This window comes from Podarcis bocagei, assembly GCF_964188305.1.
Source record: "Podarcis bocagei genome assembly, chromosome: 12".
NCBI classification, from domain to species: Eukaryota; Metazoa; Chordata; class Lepidosauria; order Squamata; family Lacertidae; genus Podarcis; species Podarcis bocagei.
Genome location: NC_138137.1, coordinates 34,422,058 through 34,446,617, shown reverse-complemented (window position 1 = coordinate 34,446,617; position 24,560 = coordinate 34,422,058). Strand labels below are relative to the sequence as shown.

At 43.4% G+C, this 24,560-nt stretch overlaps 2 protein-coding genes across 7 annotated transcripts in view; one reads left to right on the top strand and one right to left on the bottom strand.

Moving 5' to 3' along the window:
• The window catches only part of LOC308569849 (protein lifeguard 1-like), a 34,923-nt gene extending 17,254 nt beyond the window's left edge, over positions 1–17,669 (bottom strand). The window contains exons 1-3 of one of the 4 annotated variants that reach the window (XM_081164038.1): positions 17,551–17,669; positions 4,383–4,460; positions 590–799 (exon numbers count right to left, since the gene is read on the bottom strand). In XM_081164038.1, coding sequence (XP_081020164.1) covers positions 590–799; positions 4,383–4,386 — 214 coding nt within the window. In that variant the 5' untranslated portion in view covers positions 4,387–4,460; positions 17,551–17,669. Of the gene's footprint in view, positions 1–589; positions 800–4,382; positions 4,461–4,934; positions 5,000–5,626; positions 5,763–17,550 lie in introns of those variants that run through there. The other 3 variants (XM_081164037.1, XM_081164036.1, XM_081164039.1) reach the window with 3 other exon arrangements.
• On the top strand, positions 5,156–23,766 carry GATAD1 (GATA zinc finger domain containing 1; the record flags this gene model as incomplete). 3 transcript variants are annotated; one of them, XM_081164035.1, is made up of 6 exons in its annotated part: positions 5,156–5,406; positions 6,380–6,457; positions 19,947–20,072; positions 20,637–20,696; positions 22,263–22,446; positions 23,291–23,766. In XM_081164035.1, the coding sequence occupies 6 exons, from the start codon at positions 5,260–5,262 to the stop codon at positions 23,479–23,481; spliced, it is 786 nt and encodes a 261-aa protein (XP_081020161.1). In that variant the 3' UTR covers positions 23,482–23,766. The 3 variants fall into 3 exon arrangements, with proteins under 3 accessions (XP_081020161.1, XP_081020160.1, XP_081020159.1); XM_081164034.1 differs by lacking the exon at positions 5,156–5,406 and having other exon boundaries at positions 6,174–6,457; XM_081164033.1 differs by lacking the exons at positions 5,156–5,406; positions 6,380–6,457 and adding an exon at positions 17,906–18,295.
• Positions 23,767–24,560: the final 794 nt, after the last annotated feature.

The window sequence follows — 24,560 nt, the reverse complement described above, 5'->3', positions numbered from 1 at the left end:
GGTCAGGGGTCCTTTTACCTTTACCTTACATGCAATGCAGGAATCTAAACTAAAGCAAAATGATGCAGACCTTATCCTAAGCCAGTGCAGATCAGGCGTTAGCACGACTGTTCTTACCTTTTAAAAAAATCTATTCCAAAAGAATCGGTTCCTCAGCATCAACTATATTGAACCAGCCATTGGTCTTGACCACTTCAAGTTAAATTTTCAACTAAAATTCCCATTATGCAAATTGCATTGAAATAGTAATATTCAAAGTATTTTTTCCAGTACAATAAAAACCTACACAGGTCTGTTATCTGTTTAAGAATCTCCTGTTAAAGGGCCTAATCCTTTCCATTTCTAACACATCACTGCAGTTTAGCATCCTTATTGTTTTTTAATTGTTCAGTTAAGTTTACCAGAATCTATTATTGAAATATCTATTACCTTAGAATGCCAATTCTAATCTAAAGGGGAGAAAGGCAAAAGGGATCTATTATTAGAATGACATATAGTCTATGCCTGACCAACAATGCAAGCAATTACTTTGCACTCCTTCCTGTACTCTCTCATCGTAAGTCCTTGGACAGAAACTGTTGTCACTTACCTGTGCAGACAGCTCTGTCAGAAAATGGACCTTCTTCCTCAACGGCTGTCATGGGTCGCCGTCTTTTATGTGATGACCGTGCACCTCTCGGACGCCTGTGTTGTGACCGAGATGATTTTGCTCTTCTTACTTTTGCTGGATGCTCCTCGAGAACAGGGGAAGGTTCTTCAACAGTACTTTCCTGATTACTAGAAGGTGGAGGTTCTGTTTCTGCAAGAAGTATTACTGAGTTTGTAACTTGTGAAGAATCTTCACCAGAATGTTGGTATTTGAGGCATAATATGTCTCCACAAAAAGCTTACTGGTAGATTATTCTCCATCTTGGATAAATGTATTCGAGTTACACCTTCAGATTCATACCAAGAAACCTTCTAGTCAGTGGTTTTTGCAGGTGAAGCACAATGCCAAGCTCGTTTACTTTGAATTAAATGGGGCTTGTTCTCTAATAAATGTGTTGAGGATGATAGTCTTAAAAATAGAAGAAAGCTGTAGAAAAGCACCAGGAAATAGTGGCCTTCCAGATGTTTGACTCCCATTGGCCATTTTGGCTGGGTGTTGGAGTCCAACAATGTCTGGAGGGTCACAAATTCCTCACCTGCTTTAGAACGAAGTGGTGACGTAGGGGGTGACAACTTTCCTTTATATTATTGTTAAAATACCAGCCCCACTGAGAGGACTACCATAAAAGGAAAATACTGTTGAACAAAACGTATCATATCCTTCATTTTTAGTGCACTCATGTTGTTTTGTGGACCACCTAGAGGACTTTGTTGAATAAACCAACTATGAACTTAGAGAACAGTGGCTAGAAGTACTTCCTTGTTGATCAGGCAAGAACAAAGGGCCAGGTTCCTGATATTTATTTCTTACCTAACCATTTGAATGTGCTTGCCTATCAAAAAGCTCAACCACAAACACCACTCCCTGCTGCCTGAAAGTGTCTGCAAGCCCTGAGTGCATTTAGCTCCATAGGGCTCATCACCTAGAGTCTATCCTCAGTTCCTGATATATGCCTGGTATATTCCAGGCCAGCAACCTCTGACATCTGCCCATAACAGTGGTACCTCGGGTTAAGAACTTAATTTGTTCTGGAGGTCCGTTCTTAATCTGAAACTGTTCTTAACCTGAGGTACCACTTTAGCTAATGGGGACTCCCGCTGCCGCCATGCCGCTACCGCACGATCTCTGTTCTCATCCTGAAGCAAAGTTCTTAACCTGAGGTACTATTTCTGGGTTAGTGGAGTCTGTAACCTGAAGTGTATGCAACCTGAAGCGTATGTAACCTGAGATACCACTGTATATATAATACTCCTACTCCTTTCACCACAATACCTTGCAGACAGGTATTAGGATAGTAGTGGGAAGACAGCCAGCTATCAAAGCTGTTCACCTCTCAAGGAGCTAACCCGGCTTTCCATGCTGTGTGTTTGCCCTCAGGCTGTATTGGGTGTCATGGTTCAGCCAAGAGAGCCTCCCTTTCTCTCAGTGGGTCACAGTATTCTACCATATATATATATATATATATATATATGTAGGTTTTGGTGTCTTCGGGTGTCTTCCCGTGTAAGAGTTGGGGTGTCTAGGCGACGTTTCGACGAGGTCTCACTCGTCATCTTCAGGCTGGTGCTTTCGGCTTCTTGTTACTAGAACAGAGCAGGATCTCAGTGTTTGAGTTCCTATAAATACTGTTGAGGGGGTGTGGTGTATGGCCTCCAACGTTCTGGGCAGAGAGGAAGTTCCTAGGTTAATGTGCCTTTTCTTCTTTTGTTCATTAATTACTTGAGGGATATCTTGAGTGATTACTTGAGTGATATTCTGAGTACCACTTAGGAGGGTCATTAGGTGTGGATTAGTTGCTAAAGCTTTCGTGTCTTGACCTCTTGACCTTGTAAAGAGTTTTTCTGAGAAGATGGCTGTACTGCACTTAGTTGTGCTCTGGCTTGGCTTCGTGTATAGGGGCGAGCTGTGGTTTTGTGCCCTGTGCCAGCCAGATCTGTGTAGGGATTGCAGGGGGGTGCAGCATCCGGAGGTGCCACTATGGTTTGGCTACTGGATGGTGTCTGTAATTTATCTGTGGAGAGGGTCTGGGTTTGGGTCTGGTGTGGTTGATTGGAGATGGCGTTCTGTGTGCCTCTGGTTCTGGTGTCGGTTTTTGTGGGGAGGGCTAATTTCCAGATGTCTGGCAGGCGGGACGTGTCGTCACGCTTGTTCATGTTGTGAGGGTGTTTCTCTATCTCGATGGCTTCCATGATTATTCTCTTGTGGTGATGTTCCATGTTAAAGAGCAATTTGGAATCTGCAAAATTAATTTCGTGTCCTGTTTCTTTCATGTGTTGGTAAAGAGAGGAAGTTTTTTCTTCTTTTTTGACGGCATTCTTGTGTTCTGCGATACGTGCATTTATTCGTCTGTTTGCACGTATCGCAGAACACAAGAATGCCGTCAAAAAAGAAGAAAAAACTTCCTCTCTTTACCAACACATGAAAGAAACAGGACACGAAATTAATTTTGCAGATTCCAAATTGCTCTTTAACATGGAACATCACCACAAGAGAATAATCATGGAAGCCATCGAGATAGAGAAACACCCTCACAACATGAACAAGCGTGACGACACGTCCCGCCTGCCAGACATCTGGAAATTAGCCCTCCCCACAAAAACCGACACCAGAACCAGAGGCACACAGAACGCCATCTCCAATCAACCACACCAGACCCAAACCCAGACCCTCTCCACAGATAAATTACAGACACCATCCAGTAGCCAAACCATAGTGGCACCTCCGGATGCTGCACCCCCCTGCAATCCCTACACAGATCTGGCTGGCACAGGGCACAAAACCACAGCTCGCCCCTATACACGAAGCCAAGCCAGAGCACAACTAAGTGCAGTACAGCCATCTTCTCAGAAAAACTCTTTACAAGGTCAAGAGGTCAAGACACGAAAGCTTTAGCAACTAATCCACACCTAATGACCCTCCTAAGTGGTACTCAGAATATCACTCAAGTAATCACTCAAGATATCCCTCAAGTAATTAATGAACAAAAGAAGAAAAGGCACATTAACCTAGGAACTTCCTCTCTGCCCAGAACGTTGGAGGCCATACACCACACCCCCTCAACAGTATTTATAGGAACTCAAACACTGAGATCCTGCTCTGTTCTAGTAACAAGAAGCCGAAAGCACCAGCCTGAAGATGACGAGTGAGACCTCGTCGAAACGTCGCCTAGACACCCCAACTCTTACACGGGAAGACACCCGAAGACACCAAAACCTACATTCCTGTACCCGTGAAAATCTACGAAAGCATATATATATATATATATATATTAAAGTGACAAAAATTAAGAAACTATGCACTGCTTATATCTTGTTCTAAAGGAGATACTCTAAGGAAGATGGGGGGGAAAATCCCCAAGTCAATCTGGAAAGCATGAAAAAAAATCAATCCTGGCTTTCCATAGCATGACCAACTATAAACTGAGATAATCCTGAAACAAAGGAGGGTAGGCTTCATCACCTGCCTGCACAGAATGCAGCCAACCTGATTTGGGAGAAGCCATCTATAGGCATCCCAGTCCCACAAACCTCACTGTCAAATCTCGTAAGGGCTGGAAATCCAGATCTCACAAGATCTTGGGCTCATGCTCTTGTGACTCCCATGACTGCGGAGACTGGCTATGACATCTATGAAGATCTCCCAGAAACATGGCTAACTGGGAGGGAGGGACTGTCAGCCATCTCCTCCAGACTTTCTTACATATTTCCCTTATCGCTACTATTAGGAGACTTACCCATTTTTGCACTTTAGATCGTAACACCCTTGTGCAATAGCCTTGTGTAACCACTTCTCCTTCAGAGGGCTTCTGAAGCTAAGGGATTAAGGTAATGAAGAAGAATAAAACTTTTTATCGAGTTAAAAATATGTTCTCTATTTACATAAACAGTTCCATAAAACTATATTTCTATAGTTAGTTTTTTAGGATTTCCTATGGAGCCCCTGCATTAAAACTGATCTAAAATGGCTCTCCAGGGAATATCCTTCTTTGTCATCTAAAACTTATCTAAATCCGAATCCAAATAGTTAGAGAAGAGACGGATACAAAATATGGCAACTTGTCATTAGAGGTAAAGGTACCACCACTGTTAAGTAGTTTACTTTCTAACAATGAACAAAAGGGAAGAAAAAAGCTCTGAAGGAAAGGGGTGACATAACTGGGCTCCTGAGCCCCACAGGGGTGCCGCAGAAAGACTGTAGTTGGTCAAGGAAGCTGTGGACTCAAAAAGGTTGAAAGCCTCTGCTTGAATGGACTGGCACTATTAAAAGGCAAGGCAGCATTACCTACCAAAGATATAAACTAATACTCTGTGATAACTTAGTAAGGACACTATGGCAACAAGGCATCCAGAAGTTTCAAGAAACAGAATTCTAAAAGTGACAGTTGGCAAAAGAGAGCTCAAGAGGATAGCACAAAAATAGATGAGAGGGGGACAAGACTGGCCCCTTTCACCACTTGCTTTGGCCATACCCCTGTGACCCCATGTTAATTCATATTTTTTTAATTCAAAACATCCCCCTCATCCAAATGAGCTCTAAGGCAGTTTACAATAGGCATTGGAGTAGGGAAACTGTCTCTAATTTTTTCAGTTGTCTACATTAATGTACAGAGTATGGGAAACAAGAAAGGCAAAGTTGAGCTCTTAATACAGGATCTAACAGGCATTATGGAAACCTGGTGGGGTGAGACTCATGACTGGAATATAGAAACTGAAGGGTATAACCTATTCAAAAGGAATAGACCAAAAGGAAAGGGAAGGGTATGTACACTTGTGAAGAGATACATAACTTAAGAGCATGGAAGGCAGATTGAGAGTATAAGGGTAAAAATGATAGAACACCAGTGACCTTACTGTGTGTGTCTGCTATAGACCTCCAGGCCAGACTGAAGGCTTGGATGATACCTTCCTAGAGTAGATTACCAAGCATTCAAAAAAGGAGAGATATAGTAGTCATGGGAGACTTCAACTTCCCTGATACCTGTTGGAACTCAAGCTCTGCCAAGAATGTAAGGTCCAACAAGTTCCTCCATTGCCTCACTGATAATTTGATGTCCCAGAAGGTGGAAGAAGTAACAAGCATATCATCTATCTTGGACCAGGTCCTTACCACCAGGGATGAACTGATTGCTGAAGTAGAAGTACTGGGAACCTTGGGAGGAAGTAATCACAGGTTTCATTATACAGAGGCAATGGAAAGCTGAGTGTAGTCCTTGCACTCAGGACTTTAAGAAGGCTGATTTCAAAATGTTTAAGGCACTACTGGGTGAGATTCCATGGTCAGAAATACTCAAAGAGAAGGAAATCCAAAATGGATGGGAGTTTCTTAAAGGTGAAATATTGAAGGCACAAATGCAGACAATTCCAACAAGAAATAAAAGTGGGAGGCAACTAAAGAAACCAGTGTGGCTGCATAAGGAGCTTGCAGATGAGCTGAAATTTAAGGTCATCATGTATAAGAAAAAGGAAAAGGGGGAAATCATGAAGGAAGAGTATACATGAGCAGCCAACAGCTGCAGGAGGAAAGGCAGGCAGGCTAAAGCTCAGAATGAGCTCAGGCTTACAAGAGAGGTTAAAAACAATTTTTAAAAATGGTTTCTTCAGCTATGCTCAAAGCAAGAGGCAGAAGAAGCACGTACTAGGTCCTCTGAATGGAGAAGACAGAGAAATGCTATTAGATGACAGAGAGGAGGAACTGCCCAACACCTACTTTGTCTCTGTCTTCACCCAAAAGGAAAGCCGTGCCCAACCTGATGATAACAGAATAAACAATGCAAGGAGGGAGATGCAGCCCAAGATAGGAAAAGAGGTGGTAAGGGAACACCTAGCTACCTTTTAGTGAGCATGTTATTGATACACATTCAAGATGACTTACTTCATTTTAAGTAACTATTATTTTTTGTTTCATTTTATGTACTTTATTACTTCCCTTCATACTCTTTTTGTGGGTGAATTTATAGTTTATGAAAAATATTGATTGACAACCTTGGATTCTGAAGGTCATTACTGAGCTATACAACAGTACAAGTTTTCAGTTCTGTCCTTAAAGCAGAGATACCATAGGTGCCAGAGGGTGGGGTATTATTGGTTGTGACGGTATCTTCCTTATTTCAGTTTTGTAGGTTGCTTTATACATTTTCACTGCAGTCCTTGTGATGGTGAGGCATCAGGCATAAGCCTGCATTTTATTAATGTTTGATCAGGACTTGTATATTAAAGAGAGAGCCTAAAAGATTTTCAAAAGTTTCATGCCAGGCAAGAAGGCTAGCTGCTTAAGAAAACACTGGCAATGTTTTTCCTAGACAAAGGGGCCCCTTGATTGATAGCAGAAGACAATTCTCAAAGTCGTAAAAGCTGAAATTACAGACTGAGTAAGGCACTGACCCTACATGTTATAGAAGATAAAAAAGGCAGAGATAAACATAATTAATAGTTGGTAAATAGAAAAATAATGCCAATGTGCCTCCCAGTAAAATGAGCCAGATCTTCTAAGGTTAAAAAGGCCAAGACCAAATGGAGAAGCATCTAGCTGGGAAGTCTTTTAAAGCTGTTTCTTTCTTAAACTGAGAGAGTTTCAATAAATGTTGGGAAGAGCTAATGGAAACAAAGCAGCTGGCTGAAGCAGCTGGCTGAAGGGGGGGGGAATGTAAACTAAAGAGGTTTCTTCTGAAACTGTTTTAAACTGAGTTCTCTTTTTAAAAAAGGCCTTATTCTTTTTAAAAGGCTACCTATGTTATGTATTGTCTTAAATGTAATTATGCAAAGGATTTAACAAATGCTAGAAGAGTTGTATTTATCCTGGAATTAAGTCAGACACCAGCCCAGCCCTCTTGCTAGACAAAGAGACGCCATCCAAGCTGTCCTGATATATGGCTGTCAGACATTTGTTTGGAAACCTTCAAATGAAGGATATCTTTCAATGTTGATGTGAAACTCAAGATCCTTGACATATGTTTAAGATAAAAATTTAAGATTAACCATTTGTTTTAGAAGGCAATAGGGCAAGGAGGGCAAGAGGTGAGCTGGTAATTAAGATTCCTTGTTGAGACACATGTAAGATATATTACTGCTTATTTGTCATTTATAGATGTAACAATATATAGCTCTTTGTGTTCCTTATAAGGACAGGAGGATATGGGTGTATCTTTTAGGATTGGTTATAGCAATCAGCCAATAGGAAATCCAACCAGGCTGATTGGACAGAGGCAGCCACAGGAGGAGCAAAGGGGGCTGGATTAAGGGGATATAAGTGCTGGCCATAATGGCAGGAGCCCAGGCCAGAGCTTGGTAACCATATACCACTGTGCCTCTCATTTATTTGTCTGACAAATAAATAATTATTTTAATTTCTCTATTGCTGCGTTGAATATTTCATTCCAGCTAAGCGTTAACCACAAGCAGGGTGCTACATTTTATGGTGCTCCTGTGACTCGGATAAGTGGTCTGCTGGAACGCAGCCCCTTCGCCTCACTGGGCGGGGTACAAGAGAGAAGACAACTGATTGCTTACCCAAGCGCGCACTGGTAAATTTTTCCAGGGGGGACGCAGAAGTCTCGTCTGTCTGATACCCTGCTCACTGGCGGCGACGGACCGGGGGGAAACGGAACCAACCAAGGGTAAGTGCACAAAGGGATTTTTGGCCCTCCAATTAACTGGGAGGAAGAGAAGTCTTGATCAAACTTCTGCGTCTCAGTAAGTGGGAACTGAGTACGCTAGGTGGTTGGATACATCAGATGGTGATCTGGTGGGGGAAAAGGGAAGAATGGGAGGTAGTGTGTGGTGAAGTATCTAGCGCATTGTATGTGTGAGAAAGTACAGAGCAATCTGTAGCTGACCTGAGTGTGGAGTGGGCAGTACTTCGGTTCCTGGTAAGGCGACTTCACCAGGCAAGGAAACCCACGAAGCGTGTGTGTGAGTGACTGAGTGGATACTTCACAGGGCCATACAATGGGAGTTGGGGGTTCAAAAGGGGAAAATACACCTCTTGAATGTATGTTAAATAATTTTAAGAAAGCCTTCTCAGGGGCGTATGGAGTCAAAATGACGCCAGAGCGCCTGAGAACGTTATGTGAATTAGAGTGGCCAAAGCAAAATACTGAATGGCCATCTCAAGGAACCTTTGATATAAATTTAGTAAGCAAACTTTGGTCTAACATCGCCAAAGAAACTGGAGGGTGCCCAGAACAATTTTCATATATAGATTCCTGGCTGAGCACATTAAATAAAAATCCTCCATGGATAAGGGAATGCAAAGTCCAACGATGCAAATTATTGGCTGTAAAAGCCGAAGCTAGGAAAGGAATCTTGCCAAATAAACTCAAACCCATTTTTGAGGGACCAGAGGAAGAGCTGCTTCCACCTCCACCCTATGCTCCACATCGAAGGGAGCCTAATCCAAACACTCCACCAGTTGTAACCCCAAGGCAAGAAAGTGGAATGAATAATGGGGCTGGAGTCACAGAACTTGATTCCTTGATAGATTATGATAAATATCTTCAGGAGGCATTGGAGGCCTATAATAAAGCCCAAGCAGAAGCGGTTATTCCATCTGTGAGTCCCAGTAGAACTCCATCTACAGTCTCTTTTAGTGGAACAACTGATTGCCTACCCCAAACTCCTGTACATCCAAGTCCTAGAGAATTATTACAGAAGTTACAGGGAGACCTTAATCGGTCAGCAAGCAATACAGCCAGGCGTATAAAGCTGCTAAAAGAACGCCTTGGGACAAATACCATCCCCTATGATTTGAGGCCCCTAGAGCGAAGTGAAGAGAAAGATCACGTAGTAGCCCCTCTCAGAAGAGTATTTGATGCACTTGAGGAGCCTGTGCTGGTTAACGGGCAACTCGGACCACGGCCACCTCGAACTTCGACCCTGCAATATATTCCATTCACAACTACGGATCTGATGAATTGGAAAACACACACCCCATCTTTTGCAGAAAAACCTCAGGCTATGATGGACTTGGTGACTTCAATAATAAATACTCATAGTCCTACTTGGACAGATTGCCGCCAGCTCCTGAATACTCTGTTCACCACTGAGGAAAGGAGAGACATAATTGAAAAGGCACAGATATATTTGCGTGAGCAGGCCAGAGTGGGAAATATTTATAATATTGACCGTCATCTCCAAGACAACTTTCCCTTGGAAGATCCTAATTGGGATCCAAACAATGTAATTCACCTGGCCAGGCTTACCACCTATCGCCAGACGCTTGTGCAAGGTATCCGCAGGGCATGCCAGAAGCCCACTAATATGTCTAAAGTCTCAGAAGTAGAACAGAAACCAAATGAGAGTCCAGGAGACTTTTTAGAGAGGCTGCAAGAAGCCTATCGTATATGGACTCCTTTTGACCCTGAAGCCCCTGAAAACAGCAGAATGATTACTGCTACATTTGTGGCCCAGTGCGCTTCTGACATTCGTAAGAAAATTCAGAAATCAGAAGGATGGGAAGGGATGCTGATGAGCCAAATTATGGCCATTGCACGCCGAGTTTATCGGAATAGGGATGAGGCTGAGAAACAAGAGAAGAAGAAGTGGCAGAAGGAAAAGATGGTAATGCTAGCCACAGCAGTGAAGCAAGACTACCGCCCCTTAAATGGAGGAAGAGGGCGGGGAAGGAATCCACCACTGGGAAGGAATCAATGTGCGAATTGCAAGAAGGAGGGTCATTGGAAGCGGGAGTGTCCTGAACCCCTGAGGTTGGAAGAAGTACGCCCTGGCCCAGGCCCAGGCCCAGGCTCCGGCCCAAGAAACCAGGGACGGGGACGGGGAATGATCCGAGATGGAAGATATCAGAGACCTGGACAAGGACGGAGTAGGGACAATGTCATTGGACTGGCAGAGGAGGATTTTACCCAAGACTAGGAAAGACCGGACTCCATAAAGTTAGGCTTCCAGGAGCCCACGGTCACGATTCAATTAGGAAGCCATTTAATAGACTTTATGATTGATACTGGGGCTGAATACTCAGTACTCCCAGAACTATTGCAGAAAAAGGCATCCAAAAGTGTAGTCATTAAAAGTGCCACTGGTCAGTCAGCTAAGAGGTCTTTCCTCCAACCTTTGGAATGCCAGATTGGGGGACATCGTTTAACCCATCAGTTTTTGTATATACCTGAGTGTCCAATACCTCTCTTAGGTAGAGATATGCTGTCCAAATTGCAGGCCCAAATCACCTTCACTCCTCGAGGTCCAGAAATGAAATTGCCATCAAAGGCAGCAGGAATAATTTCCCTCTCAGTACCTAAGGAACAATCATGGCGCCTAATGTCAGCCCTGCAAGTCCAACCCACATTGGATACAGAGTTAAACAAGCTCCTCCGAACTCTACAGGTGCCACCAGGAGTATGGGCCGAAAATAGCCCCCCAGGAATGGCTAAGAATATAGCTCCAATTGTAGTAACCTTAAAACCTATGGCTACCCCTGTATCTGTAAAGCAATATCCTTTACCCCGGCGAGCAGCAGAGGGCATCCAGAAACATTTGGACCGCTTATTAAAATATGGTCTGCTTAAGCCCTGCCAATCAGAATGGAACACACCCCTTTTGCCTGTTCGAAAACCTGGGACAGATGAATACAGGCCAGTGCAGGACTTGAGGCTCGTAAACCAGGCTATCGAGACCTTGCACCCAAATGTACCAAACCCATACACCCTGCTGAGTTTGATCCCACCAGAAGCAACATTTTTTACTGTATTGGACTTGAAAGATGCATTCTTCTGTTGCCGGCTGGCACCACAGAGCCAACCTATATTTGCCTTCCAGTGGGAAGACCCTTTGACAGGAACAAAAGGCCAGCTAACCTGGACGAGATTGCCCCAGGGATTCAAAAATTCCCCAACTTTATTTGGCACTGCCTTGGCGAAGGATCTAACAAGTTACCCCTCAATACCTGGAGAAAAGGTGGTTCTGCAATATGTAGATGACCTTATACTAGCAGCAAAGGATTTTGATACCTGTAAAGAAGGTACAGAGGAACTGCTCCACTTGCTCTGGCAAGCTGGCTACCGAGTTTCCCAGAAAAAGGCACAGTTATGTTTAGAAAAGGTCAAATATTTGGGCTTTGACATCTCACACCAACAACGAGCATTGAGGCCAGAGAGGAAAGAAGCTATTTGCCTTATCAAGGAACCTACCACAAGGAAACAACTCAGAGGATTCCTGGGAACAGCAGGGTTTTGTAGACTATGGATACCTGATTTCAGCAGTCTGGCCAAGCCCTTACATGAAAGCACTCGAGGTGCAGAAAAGGACCCATTCGTATGGGGACCTGAGCAGCAACAAGCCTTTTTAGTTATCAAACAACGACTTATGGAGGCCCCAGCCCTTGGACTGCCTAATTCGGAAAAACCCTTTCAGCTGTATGTACATGAACAGAATGGGATTGCAGCGGCAGTCCTGACCCAGAGATTAGGAAGTTGGAACCGTCCAGTAGCTTATTTGTCAAAACAATTGGACTCAGTAGCAAAAGGATGGCCTCCATGCCTAAGGGCAGTAGCGGCCACTGCGAGCCTTGTCAAAGAAGCTGATAAATTTACCTTCGGCCAGACGATGTATGTGAATGTACCTCATGCTGTTCTGACACTCATGGAATATAAGGGTAGTTATTGGCTAACGAACCCAAGGATGGCTAGGTACCAAGGCCTATTGTGTGAAAATCCCAGGATTCATCTACGAGTAGTGAATATGCTCAATCCAGCGACTTTGCTGCCCCTACCAGAGGTAGATGATGAAGAATCACATGATTGTCTCCAAGTAATGGATGAAGTTTATTCCAGTAGACCCGATCTGAAAGATGAACCATTGAAAAATCCAGATGTTGTATATTATACTGATGGTAGCAGTTACCTGCATGAAGGTGCCAGACGAGCAGGATATGCTGTGGTCACCAATGAGGAAGTTGTGGAAGCTGAAGCTTTGCCTGCTGGCACCTCAGCACAAAAAGCTGAACTTATAGGTTTAACTAGAGCTCTGCAATTGGCAGCCGGATGTAAGGCAAACATCTATACTGATTCTAAATATGCCTTCTTAACCCTGCATGCACATGGTGCTCTATGGAAAGAAAGAGGTCTAACAGGAGCCCACGGGAAGGCCTTGAAATATGGACCTGAAGTAGAAATCCTGTTAGAAGCAGTATGGGCTCCAGAACAGATTGCTGTAATGCACTGCAAAGGTCATGGACGAGGAAGGGATCCAATAACCAGAGGAAATCATGCTGCTGACAAAGCAGCCCGAGAGGCAGCCCAAAAGCCTGTGGGAGGATTTATAGCAGCCCTCATACCAGAGGTAGTTCCAGAAGAAGTTAAACCTCACTATACCCCAGAAGAGAGGAAGTGGGCTGAACAGGAAGGAGCAGTTGTGAAGGATGGTTGGATGATCCTGCCAGACAATAGGATTTATGTACCTCATCATCTAGCAGGCACAATTGTAAGAAATTATCATGAATCTACTCACCTTGGCGGTACTGCAACCAGAGAGAGTCTCAGTCGGAAGTTGTATATTATTAATCTATCACAATTAGCAACTTGCATTTCACAGAAATGTGTTCTTTGTGCTAAAAACAATCCCAGGCAGGGACCGGTACAACCTCCTGGAATCCAACATGTGGGATATGTCCCCATGGAAAGCCTAATTGTGGACTTCACAGAGCTGGTCCCTTCTAAGGGATTCAAGTATCTCCTTGTGTTTGTAGATACTCTTACCGGATGGGTTGAAGCTTTTCCCACCCGAACTGAAAAGGCACGAGAGGTAACTAAGAGACTCCTGACTGAATTGATCCCGAGGTTTGGGTTACCTAGATGCATTGGAAGTGATAATGGGCCAGCGTTCATTGATCAAGTAGTACAAGAAGTATGTCGAGTCCTACAAGTGAAATGGAGACTGCATGCAGCCTATAGGCCTCAGAGTTCAGGGAAAACTGAAAGAATGAATCGGACTCTGAAAACCCAATTGGCAAAATTAACCCAGGAAACGGGATTGGGATGGGTAGATGTGTTACCCATAACACTGTTTCGTGTTCGGTGTGCACCCACAAAAAGACTTAAGTTGTCACCTTTTGAGCTCCTGTATGGGAGACCGCCCTCCTTTGTTCAGGATATTTCAGCTGATCTTAAACAAATAGGAGACCATGTGACACAGGGACAAGTGCAATCTCTCTCCCGTGTTTTTGTTTCTCTTAACAGGTGGGCCCTCGAGCGCACGCCGTGCAGCATTGCCGAGCCGATTCATCAGTTCCAGGCTGGCGATAGCGTATGGGTGAAAGAGTGGAAATGTGATCCACTTGCACCTAAGTGGCGTGGACCTTACACCGTCTTGCTCTCTACTCCAACAGCGGTGAAGGTAGCTGAGGTGACCCCCTGGATTCATCACTCCCGTTTGAAGAAGTCCGAAGGCAGTTGGACGTGCAAAGGTGACCCTTCTAATCCTCTTAAACTGACTCTCTCCAAAAACCCCTGTATCTAGCCCTACCGGGAACGGGCTAGGTCACGGGCAACATTAGACGACCGGCCTGCTGCAGCCACAACCTGGAAGCTGGCTGACCTGCGCACGCCTGAAGCTTGAGGAGCATCTGAACCAGCGATTGTGAAAGGAAAGATTCTCTTATACAATTAATTGAATGCCCCCCCCCCCTTGTGGAACAATTATCAGAGATATTACTCATTGGGGATCCTCGGGATATATGTTTTGGTCTTGGTGGTTCCCCATTTCTGTCACTGGGGGAATTATATTGGGACTAATATTTATTTGCTATCACAATAAGGTAATCTTTTGTGGAAGGAATGCATATGCTAGACATCAACATGATTCTATTATTAATCCTGATCCCTTGGGAAGGGGAAGGGTCCTTGAATCTGACCAAATTGACTAAATATGGATTCCGCCATGACCACAATATGTGGGTAGGTTTAGCTGAAATGGTAGCCAATGTTGCAAATAGGACCAATTGCCTTGTTTGCTCTCTTGGGCCAGATGATTCAGAGGGAGGTATGCCCTTATTACCGATACCATTAGATGCCATTGGTATGGTAAGCGAAATACCACACCAAACAGAAATACAGAATTTCCCCGGATGGAACTCAACTAAACCATTACGAGTTATACCTGTACAAGGGGAATTCTGTGTACATAAATCATCAAATGCAGCTGATTCTACCATGATAGGCTCTTCTCATTGTCACTATACTTGGGATAATATTAAGAATACCTGGGCACACGATACTACCTATCGAACTCGGAATGCCTTGCCCTGTGCACCTCCTTTTATTCATGCGTGGAAAGTGGTATGGAACATAACTGTGACAGAAAAAGGCAATCTGACATACTGCACTGTGAACTCTCTACCTCTTTTGATATTTCGCCTTCTGTACTCCACGTACCAAAAACCTCAGACCCGATGGTTGTGGTGGATATGTGGAGAATGGGCATACAAGAAACTCCCCTCCAAATGGAGTGGGACTTGTTTCCTGGGATGGGTATTACCACCAATGTGGATTATGCCCACTAATTTGGCCAAGCGTACACGAAGAAACGCTGATATTTCTCATATAGCAGGAGGAAGTACCCAAAGTTGGAGCGGTACTGATGATTGGCCACCAGAGCGCATTATAGCCTATTATGATCCTGCCTCCTGGAATCCTGGTGAGCTCATACAAGGGGCACGGGATCCTATTTATAATCTAAACAGAATAATTCGATTGCAAGCAGTAGTGGAACTTGTAACCAATGCAACGGCCAAGAGTTTGAGACTTATTGCACAACAGTTGGATGAAAGTAGAGCCGCCATTTTGCAGCTGAAAATGGGAATGGATTATGTACTTGCCAAGCAGGGAGGCCTATGTGGAGTCTTGAACTTGACAGGGAATGCCTGTTGCTTTAACATTTCAGATAATGGTGAGGCAATCCGTGTGTTGGCCACAAAGATGGAGAATATAGCACATGTCCCAGTACAAACATGGGAAGGATGGGATATGGGATGGCTCACCAATTGGTTACCTAATGTCACAGGACTCAAAGGGATACTATTGTCTTGCTTGTTTTTCTTGACAGTAGTGGTAATGGTTTTATGTATGATGCCATGTATCATTTCATGTTTTAGAAGTACAATTAGCAAGATGGTTTCAAATGAAACTCTACCTCATATCATGGCCCTATACAGAGCTTTACCTCAGGAACATGATGAAGGTCAAGCTATCAAGGACACTTGGGACGAAGGTCCTTGAGCTTGAAAGGGGGGAATGAGGCATCAGGCATAAGCCTGCATTTTATTAATGTTTGATCAGGACTTGTATATTAAAGAGAGAGCCTAAAAGATTTTCAAAAGTTTCATGCCAGGCAAGAAGGCTAGCTGCTTAAGAAAACACTGGCAATGTTTTTCCTAGACAAAGGGGCCCCTTGATTGATAGCAGAAGACAATTCTCAAAGTCGTAAAAGCTGAAATTACAGACTGAGTAAGGCACTGACCCTACATGTTATAGAAGATAAAAAAGGCAGAGATAAACATAATTAATAGTTGGTAAATAGAAAAATAATGCCAATGTGCCTCCCAGTAAAATGAGCCAGATCTTCTAAGGTTAAAAAGGCCAAGACCAAATGGAGAAGCATCTAGCTGGGAAGTCTTTTAAAGCTGTTTCTTTCTTAAACTGAGAGAGTTTCAATAAATGTTGGGAAGAGCTAATGGAAACAAAGCAGCTGGCTGAAGCAGCTGGCTGAAGGGGGGGGGAATGTAAACTAAAGAGGTTTCTTCTGAAACTGTTTTAAACTGAGTTCTCTTTTTAAAAAAGGCCTTATTCTTTTTAAAAGGCTACCTATGTTATGTATTGTCTTAAATGTAATTATGCAAAGGATTTAACAAATGCTAGAAGAGTTGTATTTATCCTGGAATTAAGTCAGACACCAGCCCAGCCCTCTTGCTAGACAAAGAGACGCCATCCAAGCTGTCCTGATATATGGCTGTCAGACATTTGTTTGGAAACCTTCAAATGAAGGATATCTTTCAATGTTGATGTGAAACTCAAGATCCTTGACATATGTTTAAGATAAAAATTTAAGATTAACCATTTGTTTTAGAAGGCAATAGGGCAAAGAGGGCAAGAGGTGAGCTGGTAATTAAGATTCCTTGTTGAGACACATGTAAGATATATTACTGCTTATTTGTCATTTATAGATGTAACAATATATAGCTCTTTGTGTTCCTTATAAGGACAGGAGGATATGGGTGTATCTTTTAGGATTGGTTATAGCAATCAGCCAATAGGAAATCCAACCAGGCTGATTGGACAGAGGCAGCCACAGGAGGAGCAAAGGGGGCTGGATTAAGGGGATATAAGTGCTGGCCATAATGGCAGGAGCCCAGGCCAGAGCTTGGTAACCATATACCACTGTGCCTCTCATTTATTTGTCTGACAAATAAATAATTATTTTAATTTCTCTATTGCTGCGTTGAATATTTCATTCCAGCTAAGCGTTAACCACAAGCAGGGTGCTACAATGGTATGGTAGGAGGTCCAGGAGACCTCTAATTCAGAGTGAACACTATTAGAAGGTAACTGGTTGCTGTTAGTTTTAGTGATTAGTAATGTTGCTTTTAGTTCTGTGTAACATGTATTTTATATTGTAAACTGCTGTTTATTACAGAAGAGGAATGGAGCCTACAAACATAAATCCCCATGATTTATACACACCCACCCACCAGCAAAATCTTGTCCTTAACTTTCTTCAGCTGCTTTCTTGTGATAGGTACAAGTTTCCCTGAAATTTTTAGAAATACAGCTATAGCCTTCTATGCAGCATTTTGTCTTCCATCCTACCCACCAGCCACTCAATAAACTGACTGGGGGGGGGTGCATTTCTGAGTAAACAAGTCCAGGATACAGATGGCCCATAAATTTAGTATAATTTCACCTCCTGCTTTTCGAGGCCGGCCTTTATCACATCCCTCTCCCGCTGTTGAGCATTTTTAATATACTGCTCCAACTGTATGCATACTATATTATTTGCCCCCTACTTTATAACGTCCCTAGGCTAGACGAGGTTAGCCGGTTATCCTTGGGCCCGAGAAAGAGAAAGGAGTGGTCTAGTGTCTGCTCGGCTGACTACAGCCGACCTCAAGGGTGACTCAAGGCATTGGGGCTCCCGAGGAGGACCACGATATACCGCCCGGGTGTTCCCCGCAAAACCGGCCACCTCGCCCTGGGTCTCCAGTCGGCCTGAGGGCGGGAAGCCCCGGCTTTCCTCGTTTGTCTCTCCCCCTCAGGCCATGCAGCCTAGTGGGCAGCCGGCAGAGGGCAGAGGCCCCTCTTTTGCGGCGCTTCCCTTCCCGGCCGCTCTGCTCTCCCCCCCCCCCGCCGCTTCCTCAGCCGCTCCGCTTCCACGCACAACATCCGTCGTGGCGAGCGGGCTCGCAGCCGGAGGCCGAGCGAGCGAGCGGTCACCCGGCGCCAAGATGCCGCTGGGCCTGAAGCCGACGTGCAGCGTGTGCCGCACCACCTCTTCGTCCATGTGGAAGAAAGGCGGCCAGGGCGAGATCCTTTGCAACAACTGCACGGGCCGCCCGGGGCCTCCCGGGTCCGCCGGAGCCGCCTACGCCACCACCTCGGCGGCTGCGCAGCACAGCAACGGCGGCGGAGGGAGCGGCGGCGGGAAGCAGGTGGGGCCAGTTTCGGGCTGCGGCGGGTCCCTTGAGCGCTCTTGGGGAGCAGGGCCCGCCGCTGGAGCAAGTGGGCCTCCTCGGTCGCCCTTCCTGCGCTGGCGCGGCCAAGCCACCCTCCCCAGAAGAGGCCATTGAACAAAAGGAGGGAGAGCTCGGTCTAAAGAGCATCCCCACTGAAGCAGGGGGTTGGACTAGATGACCCCCGTGGTCCCTCCCAGCGCTACAATTATAGGTCTAGGTCAACTGTGTGATATCGGACCTCTTGTGGGTCACGTAGCGTTTTTTTCGTTATGCTTCAGATCTATTTTCCGTACTTCCCGGTGCCGCCCAGCTCTTCAAGTTAATAGGCATTGCAAGGATAAAAGCTCAACAACTTTCAACCTTACGGTGCACATTCAAACTTAACCTGATCCGAGTTGTGCCTCTAACTCAGGGGTGGGGGTTTCCCTTCTTGGGCAGCCTTCCAAGGGCTTACATGCCAGTGGCGGGTGCAGGCAAAAGTGGGTGGTGCAACTAGTGCACATGCTATCTTGAGAGAGAGAGAGTGTATGTGTGTGTGTAATTTATATTAAGGTAACTGCGTAGGTGAGTATAATACATGAGCTAAGGTATATGTTGGGATTGGAAATGTGTTTGGGTTGTTGGAAGTGAATGGTGATTAGATAAGAGTTTGAATGCTGTTGGGAGGCAGCTGAGAAGTGAGTTGGGTTTTGGGAAGTGGGTGGTTAATTGGAGTGAGAGTTGGAAATGGAGAGTTTTGGTGGTAGCAGGGTTGGTTTACTAGAGCAGGATCAATATTGTTAACTAGCTACGTTTTTATATGAGAAAATAGTAACAAATGATACCAAACCGATACCATATGCTTCTGAACCCTGTGATCATCAAACCCTTATTTGTTTTTTAATAAGCGCCATATTGCACCACATGCCTCTTGACTGGTTATGTCAGAGATTAGAACTATTCATAATATTGTGTCTGGTGTGGAAACAAGAAGGAAAATTCAGGAATACCTATCAGAAACCCAGTTTTCTTACAAAGAATGGTGCGGTGGTACAGGCGAGCTGAGGGGAGTGCCAGAACACCACATAGCTTAGGCATGACACTAGCCTACTCTCAGATAATTCTATATTGGTTTGCAGCCTTAGGCTGAGATCCTGGGCTCACTTATCTGGGAATAAGTCCCATTGAATATAGTGGGAATTTTGAGTAAGCATGCATAGGACTGCGCTGTAAATTCTGCTATGATTTGAAATTATTTCTGAGTTGCTGAAACTCTCTAGATTGATACCCATTCTTTCATTGTATACTGTGTTAGTTTTATGATGTTAGCCGCCCTGAGCCCGGCTCCGGCTGGGGAGGATGGGGTACAAATAAAATTATTATTATTATTAGCTGCCCTGTGGAAATTTTTTTGAACAACAGTGTTTAAGCACTTGAAACAAATAAAAATCTTTCTGTTGAAATTAGCTGCATGTACTTTTTTTAGTAAATGTGTTTAGAATAGGTGTTTCATCTCTTTCTGGCTGGGGAAAGTGGGTCCTACTGTGTCCCCCCACCCTATGAATAACTATATATAAATATGTCTTGTTGTATATTTGATCATGTATATACTAATGAATTCCCACTGTTTCTTACTTTTGTACACTAGAGTAAGCAAGAAATTCACAGAAGATCTGCTCGATTAAGAAACACAAAATACAAGTCTGCTCCAGCTGCTGAAAAGAAAGTTTCCACTAAAGGAAAAGGGAGAAGGCATATTTTTAAGTTAAAAAATGTAAGGTGATTATGGACTCCAGCTACAGTTGAGCACTTTCTAAATTAAAGCAGTGTGGCAGGTGCTGTACTAAAAAATAGTAAGGTTTACAAAAAGCTGTACCAAATATACATATTTTCCTACATGCTTATCAAATTATATACAACTTTGCTACATTAGTATTGCTTTCCTGAAGAACCATGAGTATTCATCACATAAGATTATGCACATTATTGCATTGAAATAGATGTATTTAGTATGCTTCAGCTCATACTTGTTGAGCATAATGTGCAAAATGACTCTTGAGCGATGTCTTAAAAGACTTTTTCATTTGTGTATAATATCAATATTCTATGCATTTCTGAATGTGAAATCCTTCTTGGTTAAAACACGTAACAAATATAGATGTATTTTGTCAAAGCTTACTGATACTGAAGCTATTAATTTCTTGATGTTTTCATATACAGTGGTCCAAAGATTATCAATTTTTCATCCAAATCTCATTTACAAAAAATGCATTATATTGTAATTTTGACACTGTTACGTTATTTGTGCAGTTTAAGCATTATAACCTTCCTTTTTCAGCCCATCAAAGCTCCAGAGTCTGTAGCTACCATTATTACAGCAGAATCTATCTTCCATAAGGTATGTTATTAGAAGTTTATGAACATAGAAGTGTTTCAAAAGTTAATAAATCTTTAAATGAGTACTTGGTAAGAAAATATATTGGACTGTGACTCAAACATACAGTATGTACAGTGGTGCCTCGCAAGACGAAATTAATTCGTTCTGCGAGTTTTTTCGTCTTGCGAATTTTTCGTCTTGCGAAGCACGGTTTCCCATAGGAATGCATTGAAACGGTTTCCCTTAGGAAAAAGGAAACAAACTTGCAAGACGTTTTCGTCTTGCGAAGCAAGCCCATAGGGAAATTCGTCTTGCGAAGCAACTCAAAAAACGAAAAACTCTTTCGTCTTGCGAGTTTTTCGTCTTGCGAGGCATTCATCTTGCGAGGTCCCACTGTATTTAGTGTTTTTGCTGTAGCACTATAAATCTGCACTGTAATTTGCATTTTTCCTGTACATTGTTACTGAAGTTTCCTAAACACATAACTTGCTAAGGATGCTAGCATGTTCATGACTGAACTGAGACTTTCTGCTGTAGTTCATACTCTTCAAGAACAAAGTAGTTGATATTTTCAAATTGATAAACTCCATTAGTTACTATCAAATCGTTTGCTATGACATAGCTCGAAGCTGTTATATATTTATTTATGTTACTGTATTAAAACTCTAACTTACAGTAGTACCTCGCAAGACGAATGCCTCGCAAGACGAATGCCTCGCAAGACGAAAGAGTTTTTTGTTTTTTGAGTTGCTTTAAACCACATTAAATCAGCATTATTGCCGTAGAAGTGCAGACTAAAACTCTGAACAGCCATATTTTAGGGGAAGGAGAAAAATGATGCAGGCACGTTGTTTCAGTCCTGTTTGTTGTCAGGGAACACTGAAATTGCCCTAAAACTTAGTACTGTGGCCTCACTGAAGGGAAAATGCAAATATGGCTTTCTGCAACTGCAACATGGGGGAAACAGATAACGTACATAGACCAGATGGGGACCAACAAGGGTAGAAGGATAAGAGCCTGGGGAGCGGTGGTGGGACAACAATGAGGGAGAAGACTGGGAAAAGGAGGGGTTGGAAGCTGGAGGAGGTAACAGGGCTTTGTGAGCTGGGAGAACCTGTGGCAGAGAGAAGTTCAGAATCCGAGTCAGAGGCTGAAGCCGAAGCTGGCAAGTGGGAGGATGGAGGCCAATAGAGATGAGGCAGGCTGGTGAAGGGTCAAGGGTGTGCCCCCATCCTGCTGCAACAAGCTCCCCTTCTATCTCCCAGAACTAGAAGAGGGCTGAAACAGGCAGAGCGGTGACAGACTCCAATTGCTTGGGAAAAGCCCTGGAGAGGAGGGGACTTAGATGGTTGTGGGGAGGCAGGGACTTCCAGTCTTGGCAACTGATTTAATGGGATAGGACCTACCGGGAATGAGCTGTTGTACTTGTTAGGCCTGACATTCAACCAAGTCTGTGAAGATACTGTTTTTGTTAATAACGAGTTATCTGTGTGACTACTGGCCAGCTCACTCTGTGACACCAAAGCAGAAACTATTATCAGTTTAGCTTTTTAAAAAATTAATTCTAATGATCTATATCTTTTCTAGGGAGTTTACTATCAGATTGGAGATGTTGTTTCAGTGATTGATGAGCAGGATGGTAAAACATACTATGCTCAGATTAGAGGGTTTATTCAAGACCAATACTGCGAAAAAAGTGCAGCTTTAACATGGCTCATTCCTACTGCAGCTAGCCCCAAAGACTGTTTTGACCCTGCAACTTACATAATAGGTAAGTTCCAAGGCCCAAAATGTTAAAATTCTACCTGTCCTGACAAAGCAGAAAGTGCTACATGTGATATAACTCCACAGTGCTAGATTTCTTTTTATTCTGTAGTACAAGCTAGTTAAGCAACGTTGCCTTTAGACTTGCTCATGAATTGCAGTTCTGGCAGAGATGTATATTTGTGTTGGAAATGAAGTTCAGAGTTGTATATTTGACAGCAACATGTTCTCCTTGGAAGCGTGCTGATGTTGGAGTGTCTTCCTCAGTTTAAATCAGTAGTTCCACCAGATAAAACTTGTCTCCTAGCTACTTTCGGCGGACAGAAGTTGCTATGGACACACAAGGTCCTCTACACATGTGAACCTTCTCTTCTTAGGCCCAAAGAAACTGGGCTGGAGGGCAACATGCTTGCTACAGAGATGCAGCATGCTGAATGCATGTCCCTCTTTCATCATCATCATTAGTATGGTTACACAGCCTCAAGCTGTGCAAGTCCTTCCTTTCCTCTGCTGTTTGTTAGTAGTGTTGGTATTGATCTGAAACCAGCTGAAATTATTTCCTAGGAGGAGCGAGATACCAGGTATCCTTGTGTTGCTGCATTTTATACAATTCTGTGTTTTGCCCTTACTTTGGAGGATGGAGGACTTCATATTAGATTCTCCCATCTAATGTCTTTTGGAGAACACTGCAGGCCTAGCTTGCATAGCTTTATTTCCTGCATAGAGCTATATCCATGCTGGGGAAAGTACCTGTCTTGCTAGTGATACTTAAGGAGATATGTGTCAATGGCCAACTGGATGTACCATAAAGCTCCAAGTGGGGGAATAACCAACTAACTTTTTAATTTAAGGGCCAGAAGAAGATCTTCCAAGAAAAATTGAGTACTTAGAGTTTGTTTGTCATGCGCCTTCGGAATATTTCAAGTCTCGGTCATCTCCTTTCCCTACCATTCCTACTAGACCAGAAAAAGGTTATATCTGGACTCACGTTGGACCTACCCCAGCAATTTCTATCAAGGAAACTGTTGCCAGCAGCTTGTAGTGTGTCTTGCTCTTGAGAGACTCCTTTTTATGTATATTAATTTTCACAAATGTTTATGTTTTAGTATATCCAGCTAGGCCTATGAGTGACTTTTATTTATTATTTAAATTTGGGTGCCTTTTTCAAAATCAAAATTTCTTCACGTTATTTGAAACTTGTTTTTCTTCTCTGTCAAAAGTAACTTCTCACATGCTTGTTGAGTCTAGTGAGAAGCTGTACATTTTGTATTTGTTAGTATTGCTTTATACAAAAATAAAGTTATTGACTACCTTTCTTCACAAAAAAGCCTGTTGTTACTATCACTGTGAAAAACTTGTGTATCTATGTGTTCATTTACAAAAACCATTGCATCTAGTAAATAGAACTTAAGTTCAGTTATTGTCGTGATGGGAAGGCATAATTGCAGGTGTTCATTTCCTCCCCACTCCAAATTACTATATGCCAGGAATGGGGAACTTGCAGTTGTTATAGTACAACATACATGGAGTCCTACTCCCATCTGCCGCAACCAGCATGGCCAGTGGTCAGGGCTAATGGGAGTTTTAGTTCAACACCATCTGGATTGTCGCAAGATCTCTATCCTTGTTCATTGCCCAAATGAACAAATTTTACTACAGGATTATGCTGTTAATTTTCTGAAACTACAAAAGTTTCAACTGAGCAGACTTTTAAATAGCTGCTTGCCAAAGGTTCATAAGAACTGTCTTACTGTGTACCAGGTAAGATGTAAAGGGAGCAACAATATAGTGATCCACACAATTCTCCTTGGCTTCTCAGTAATGCCATCAACCATGGTATCCTTTTTACACCCACTAGTTAGTGTAGGAACTGGTGGCACCATGCTTCAAGTGAGTCCATTCCTATGTAGCTGAGCAGGCCATTTCAGAACATAGTTTGGGAGCGGGGGACTAGTACCCCATAATACTTGCACTTTCATGCTTAGCAATTCTATCTTTGGGGGGGCCTTCAACACCTACCCAAGGAAGCTACTGCATGCAATGTACTGATGACACCTAGCTCTACTTTCCCTTTCAATAACATAAAATGGTGGAAAATGTCATGTCTAAAGTCCATATTAC